A 7,637-nucleotide genomic window follows, 5' to 3' on the forward strand; every position below is an offset into this window, starting at 1 on the left:
CTTTAGTACAATGCTTATCCGAAGCGAGCCTCAAATACATTTTGAAACACCAAAGTTTTTAAAGTTTTTAGTTATTTTCATATCTAAGCCTTATTAAACCATTTAGTATAAGTTTGAATTTGAATATTATACATTGAGTGTATTGTTTCTAGTTGAGATGTAACCAGTTTGTTAGTGTTAGTTATTATATATCATTTTTTCAATAAAGGGTACTTTTACCTTTTTAAAGTTCAAGGTATAGTATCGATGTGAGATATAAAGATCATGGATACTTTTCTTTTTTAGAATTTAGCAAAATTTTAAATACAAAATTATCAAACATGAGCATGCCAAATGGAACTACGCCAACCAACCATAAGGGTTGATCTCACACCAAAACTAAAATAGCTAACTTTTTCAATTATGTGTTTGAAGGGAGAATCAAATATAATGAACTAATTTGGGAGAATAAAATATAATGAACTAATTTACGGTTAAAAAGAACTTTTTTTTTTTTAATTTTTATAAATATATTGTAATTAAAGTATGAAGTATGAAATCAAATATTTGATCCCAAATTCGATAATACGAATATTATAACGTTAACTATTAACCATTGACAAGTTAGTCCTACAAATACAATATATGGTAAAGTTACAACGAAAGTACAAGAATGATAGCGAAATTTAGTTGAACGGATAGGACTTAGGAGGGCAGGATCTTTATTTTATAATTGGAATTAAAATTAAGAAAGAAAGAAAGAAAGAAAAAAAAAAAGGCAATTATTGGATAGGATAGGATCGAACGAACCCCAAATCGAGGATATGTGATTCGGTTTTTTCAGTGGTGTCAGAGCGAACCGGATGGCCCACTCTATTCCCCACCCGGTTCGTCCTTTTGGGGATCCACGCCGGACCTTTTTCCGTCACCGTCAGGGCATTCTCGACCTTTTACCCATCCCTTACTGCCACTGCCAAGTTGCAACTTCGAATCTACGCCTCCCTTCTCTCTCCTCAATCCCATTTCTCACTCTAAATTCCCTTCCACCATGCCTCACTCTTCCCTCTCTTTGCTCCTCTGATTCACCGGCACCGCCCTTGCTCCACCGGGAAATCCTTTTGCTTTGGGTTTGTTGGTTCTTTTCTCGGTTTTCTTTTCTCTCTCAGTTTCTTACTGGAATGTTTGATTTGTGTAGTTGCTGTTTGTATTCTGTTTGATTCGTCTGTTTCTTCTCTCTTTGTTTGTTATTGTTCTTCTCTGTCCTGAGTGGGGGTTCAGTTAAGTAGTTTTGTTCTTTCTGATTCCCGAATCGCTCTTTTGGGAATGATTTATCTGGTGGGGCATTTTTTCTTTCCTTTTTTGGGAAATGGATAGAGTTTGTGATTTTGAACCGGCGGTGGTGTTTTTGAGTTTTGAGGTGGGAAATTTGTTGACTGTGATGCAACTCCTGAGTTTAGTCGGTGAATAGAGATGTTAACATCATAGATACTGAGCTTAACTTTATCTACTTGTGTTGTTTTTTCTTTAACTGTTTCAATGATTGACTGCAATTGAATTGTTAACTGTGTTTTTTTGACCATGTACCGGATGTGAATTGAAGTTGGGAATGTTCTTTTTGACCTTAACCCGGAAAAGAATGAAAAAGGTTCTGTACGACCTTAGCCTGAAGAAAATTAACAGTTGTTCTAGCCGACCTTAGCCTGGAGTAGAAAGAAAGTAGTTCTAGCTGATCTTTTTCGAATAAATACAACAGTAATTCTTGCTGAGATTGCTGGAACTCGTTAATTCAAGTTTGTGAATCTGCTAAGATTATGCATTCATTATTTCCCCCCAATTCCTTATTTTCTTTCTTTTAAGAGTAATGGGGGGTCTTACTTCGCTTTTTTCTTATTTTTTTTCTTTTCAATCGAGTTACTATTTTGAATTACATAAGACTAGAAACAACTTTTGTGGTGTTGTCATACCAAAAAGTTTCTTATTAAAATATGTAAAGTTGACCCTTAAATTAGAAGTTTTTACTTTGTTAAGCTCAGACCTCAAAAGATAGTTTGAATATTGGGTGAGATGAGAACATGTCTTTAAACTCATACTCCTTTAATCCCATGATTGATATTTACTTCAGAATTGTTGTCCTCATGGTCCTCAATTTTTTCTTTGTTTTCACCTTATTTCAGGTTGGAAAAACATGTCTTCCTCAAGACCTAGCCAGTCTTCTAGCAACTCGGGGCGGTCAAGACATAGCACCAGAATTATTGCTCAAACATCTGTTGATGCAAAGCTCCAAGCTGATTTTGAGGTATCTGGGAATTCATTCGACTACTCAAGTTCAGTGCGTGTCTCTAGTGATGTTAGTGGAGATCACCAACCTAGGTCAGACAAAGTTACAACAGCTTATCTCCATCATATACAGAAAGGCAAGCTTATCCAACCATTTGGTTGCTTATTGGCCTTAGATGACAAAACATTCAAGGTTATTGCATATAGTGAAAATGCCCCTGAAATGTTGACCATGGTCAGTCATGCTGTCCCAAGCATGGGGGATTACCCTGTTCTTGGCATAGGGACAGATGTAAGGACTATTTTCACTGCACCTAGTGCTTCCTCACTGTTGAAAGCCTTGGGCTTTGCGGAGGTTACACTTCTTAATCCTATCCTAGTGCATTGTAAGACTTCTGGAAAACCCTTCTATGCAATTGTGCATCGTGTTACTGGAAGCTTAATCATTGACTTTGAGCCTGTGAAGCCTTATGAAGTTCCAGTCACAGCAGCTGGAGCCCTACAATCATATAAACTTGCCGCCAAAGCAATTACTAGGTTGCAGTCTTTGCCTAGTGGGTGCATGGCTAGGCTTTGTGACACAATGGTTCAAGAAGTTTTTGAACTAACAGGTTATGATAGAGTCATGGCTTATAAATTCCATGATGATGATCATGGGGAAGTGATCTCTGAAGTCACAAAGCCTGGCCTTGAGCCATATCTTGGTTTGCATTATCCGGCCACTGACATTCCTCAAGCTGCACGCTTTTTGTTCATGAAAAATAAGGTCCGCATGATTGTTGATTGTCGTGCAAAACATTTAAAAGTACTCCAAGATGAAAAATTACAGTTTGATCTAACTTTATGCGGTTCAACATTAAGGGCTCCACACAGTTGCCACTTACAGTATATGGAAAACATGAACTCTATAGCCTCTTTGGTTATGGCAGTTGTGGTTAATGAAGGGGATGAAGATGGTGAGGGCCCTGCTTTGCAGCAACAAAAGAGAAAGAGATTATGGGGGTTAGTAGTGTGTCATAATACAAGTCCCAGGTTTGTTCCTTTTCCTCTTAGGTATGCTTGTGAGTTTCTAGCTCAAGTATTTGCTATTCACGTGAACAAGGAATTGGAGTTGGAGAATCAAATTATAGAGAAAAATATTCTACGTACACAGACACTCTTATGCGACATGCTAATGCGTGATGCTCCTTTAGGTATTGTATCAAGGAGTCCTAACATAATGGATCTCGTCAAATCTGATGGGGCGGCCTTGTTATATAAGAACAAAATTTGGCGATTGGGAATGACACCTAGCGACTTCCAGTTGCGGGACATTGCCTCCTGGCTTGCCGAATATCATATGGATTCAACAGGGATAAGTACTGACAGCTTGTATGATGCAGGATATCCTGGAGCTCTTGCTTTAGGTGATGAAGTGTGTGGGATGGCTGCTGTGAGGATAACTGCTAATGATATGATTTTTTGGTTTCGATCTCATACTGCTTCAGAGATTCGGTGGGGTGGAGCAAAGCATGAACATGGTGAAAAGGATGATGGCAGAAAAATGCATCCAAGATCATCTTTCAAGGCTTTCCTTGAAGTAGTCAAAACAAGAAGTTTGCCTTGGAAGGACTATGAAATGGATGCAATCCACTCTTTACAACTGATCCTTAGAAATACTTTTAAAGATACAGATACAGATGACATAAATCGAAAATCAATTCAAATGACACTTGGTGACCTAAAGATTGAAGGGAGGCAAGAATTGGAATCAGTAACAAGTGAGATGGTCAGGTTAATTGAGACAGCTACTGTGCCGATTTTAGCAGTTGACGTAGATGGGTCAATTAATGGGTGGAATACAAAAATTGCTGAATTGACTGGACTCCCTGTGGATAAAGCTATTGGCAAGCATTTTCTTTCGTTAGTGGAAGATACTTCTGTAGAAGTTGTCAAGAAGATGTTGTTTTTGGCATTGCAAGGTATTTCGGTTTAGTTTTCCTCTTCAACCATTTTTATACTTTGACCTACGGATTATAATATAGTGCAATGACTGGGAGTACTAAAAGTTGTGGTGGCAAATTATCGTTTTAGTTTTATATGATCTATATATTTTGAAAGGTGATATTATAACTTCTAAACTTCTAGAAGTCTGTTCAAAATAGTCTAATTGTTGTGAGGGTCTTGTGTGTATGTGTGTGTTAGCTGTGTTATGAAGAGTTTATTGGGTATTTTGTTTTAGTTTTAATATATTTTGTTAATGGTGCTGTGGTTAGATTTTTTTTTTTTTTTTAAATTAATTAATTTATTTAGCTTGATGTTCTTATTTTTACAAAATAAAAAAATAATTAAATATGGATTTATTGATTTAACACCACGTTTAGTCTGCTTTTGACTTGTTTGTGCCCTTACGCCTTTTCCTCAAGTTTTTTAAAAGAGTTATTTTTTATTATTGATTTATTATTATTTTTTTATCAAAAAAGATGGGGAAAAAAACAGAGATCTTCTTCCTTCTACACTCACCCGCCATATAGAGAAGAGAAGTTCAAGAACAGGCACGCCATATAAATGCATAGACAAACAAGATCATTACTTAATGCATTACTTCAGTGTTTTGCAAGTTCATGATGTGAGGGACAATCTGACCTTTTTTATGCCTACCTTTTTGCCCCTTTCTCAACAGGACAAGAAGAGCAAAACGTTCAATTTGAGATCAAGACACATGGTCCTCATATTGAGGTTGGCTCCATCAGGCTTGTTGTAAATGCTTGTGCAAGTAGGGACTTGCGTGAAAATGTTGTGGGGGTGTGTTTTGTAGCACAAGATATCACTGGTCAGAAGTTGGTTATGGACAAATTCACTCGATTAGAAGGCGATTACAAAGCTATTGTACAAAATCCCAACCCATTAATCCCTCCAATATTTGGTTCAGATGAATTTGGATGGTGCTCAGAGTGGAATCCTGCAATGAAAAAATTAACTGGGTGGTCACGTGAAGAAGTCATTGATAAGATGCTTTTGGGTGAGGTTTTTGGCACTCACAAATCATGTTGTCGTTTAAAGAATCAAGAAGCTTTTGTTAATCTTGGGGTTGTTTTGAACAATGCCATGAGTGGTCAAGATCCTGAAAAGGTTTCTTTTGGCTTCTTTGCTCGGAACGGAATGTATGTGGAATGTCTTCTATGTGTCAATAAGATCTTGGATAAGGATGGGGTCGTTACAGGAGTTTTTTGCTTTTTGCAGCTTGCTAGTCATGAGTTGCAACAAGCACTAAATATCCAACGGTTATGTGAGCAGACTGCATTGAAGAGATTGAAAGCATTGGGATACATAAAAAGACAGATACAAAATCCTCTTTCTGGGATAATCTTTTCAAGAAGATTATTGGAACGCACTGAGTTGGGAATAGAACAAAAGGAAATTCTGCATACTAGTGTACACTGTCAAAAGCAGATCTCCAAGGTTCTCGAAGAGTCTGACCTTGATAAAATTATTGATGGGTATGTTTTTTTAATATATATGTAAAATAGTTCTTTCTTTTTCTAAGTATTTTGTTCATTTGGAATTTTGTTACACATTACGTTCTCAACAGTCTAGTTTTGTACTTCCTCTATGTTTAAATTTCATTTTTATTAAGACGGTCTTTGTGGCTTATTAGTGGTTTCTAGAGGTTCTAAATTACTTTTAAACTATGCAAAAAGATTGGCCATTTGATTGTATATGAAGGTTGGTATATTTGCAATGGTTTGTTACGATGTGGGTGGGCACTTAGGCGAACGGATTCATATGTCATCATTTGAGAAATTGTATTTATCTTATTTCTAAAATTTTGCATTTCAGAGCATAATTCTTCTCATCTTTGTGTACAACGGCTTATTTATATATTTATTAATATCTTTTTGGGACACAGGTTCATTGATTTGGAAATGGTGGAGTTTACATTGCATGAAGTATTGACGGTATCAATCAGTCAAGTGATGATAAAGAGCAAAGGAAAGGGTATCCAGATAGTTAATGAGACTGTAGAAGATGCCATGTCCGAGATCATATATGGTGATAGTTTGAGGCTTCAACAAGTCTTGGCAGACTTTCTAGTGCTATCAGTTAGTTATGCGCCAGCAGGAGGCCAGCTAACTATTTCAACCAACTTGACCAAGGATCAATTAGGAAAGTCGGTTCATCTGGTGCATTTGGAATTCAGGTATTAGCTTTTATTGCAAAATAGATAGAATATATTTGGATCCTTACATTTAGGATTATTTCACTTTCAAGAGGTCTATTTCGGTTCCCAAACATTTAAAAGGAACAATCATTATGAATCTCACCATGATTTTGCTATGGATTGTTTATATATAGATAATATTAATTACGCATGTGTAGTAATGTGTTGAACTAGGTAGAACTGCGTAGCTTTCATCGGTAAGGTGGCTGCCTATATGAATTCAGATGGATTTTGGGTGGGGGAAAATTATTTTTCAAGAATCAGAAAGAGTACTTTTTAAAAGTTTACAGAACATTTTGGGTTTATCGACTTGATTACTTTTTGAAAGTTTAATTTAGAGGTTGAATCTCAGAGACCAAAATGAGATATAAGAATGGAAATGTTTAGTTATGCTAGTTTCTTCCTTTCTTTCTTTGTTATATATATATATATATAAATTACCTATTCTGCGGAAGTATGGTTTTTCACACACAAAATATTATAAACTTGCTTCATAGTTATAGGCATTCGATAATTACTCGTTAAGGCTAAAGTATTTGTTTCGGATTAGGATAACATATGCTGGAGGCGGTATACCTGAATCGTTGCTGAACGAGATGTTTGGTAGTGAGGAGGACGCTTCTGAGGAGGGTTTTAGTCTACTCATCAGTAGAAAACTAGTGAAGCTGATGAATGGAGATGTAAGATATATGAGGGAAGCAGGTAAGTCGAGCTTCATCATAACTGTTGAGCTTGCTGCTGCACATAAGGCAAGTACGTAGGCAAAAGGAGAAGAACGGACCATTTCAGACATCAACCGAGTAAAAGATTGCATTCTATGTTGAAGTTGAATTTCGGGGATTTGCAGTGAGTGATGATTTTGTATAGTACTAAGTTGTTTCTCTCATTGTCAAATTTCAATCTCCTTTGAACTTTTGTTGAAATACAATCTAATTTACTCATAAGTTGATTTTGACTCTTTTATTTCAAGCTTACTCTAAAAGCACTACTATTGTATAGTTGTAGTAATTGTTAGGGTTTGTTTGGTCTGTTATCTGTATCTTATTTTATGTTTTCAAATTCAATTAGACAATCCAAATCTTCTTTTTGAAAATTGTTTTAGAAATTTGTGATTTAAATAGTGTAAATTCTAAAAATAATATTTTTTTGCGTTTTCTTTGTATTTAGAATTTGAATTTTA

General features: G+C 36.0%; 1 protein-coding gene across 2 annotated transcripts; it reads left to right on the forward strand.

Moving 5' to 3' along the window:
• The first annotated feature begins 931 nt into the window (after positions 1–931).
• Positions 932–7,426, forward strand: PHYA (phytochrome A). Of its 2 annotated transcripts, none has more exons than XM_039030802.2 (5): positions 932–1,106; positions 2,154–4,217; positions 4,919–5,735; positions 6,146–6,436; positions 7,008–7,426. In XM_039030802.2, the coding sequence occupies exons 2-5, from the start codon at positions 2,165–2,167 to the stop codon at positions 7,216–7,218; spliced, it is 3,372 nt and encodes a 1,123-aa protein (XP_038886730.1). In that variant the 5' UTR covers positions 932–1,106; positions 2,154–2,164; the 3' UTR covers positions 7,219–7,426. The 2 variants fall into 2 exon arrangements, with proteins under 2 accessions (XP_038886730.1, XP_090169010.1); XM_090312884.1 differs by lacking the exon at positions 932–1,106 and adding an exon at positions 1,650–1,769.
• The last annotated feature ends 211 nt before the right edge of the window (positions 7,427–7,637 follow it).

Source organism: Benincasa hispida, chromosome 4, assembly GCF_027475165.1.
Source record: "Benincasa hispida cultivar pf3 chromosome 4, pf3_genome.v1.1, whole genome shotgun sequence".
Taxonomy (NCBI): Eukaryota; Viridiplantae; Streptophyta; class Magnoliopsida; order Cucurbitales; family Cucurbitaceae; genus Benincasa; species Benincasa hispida.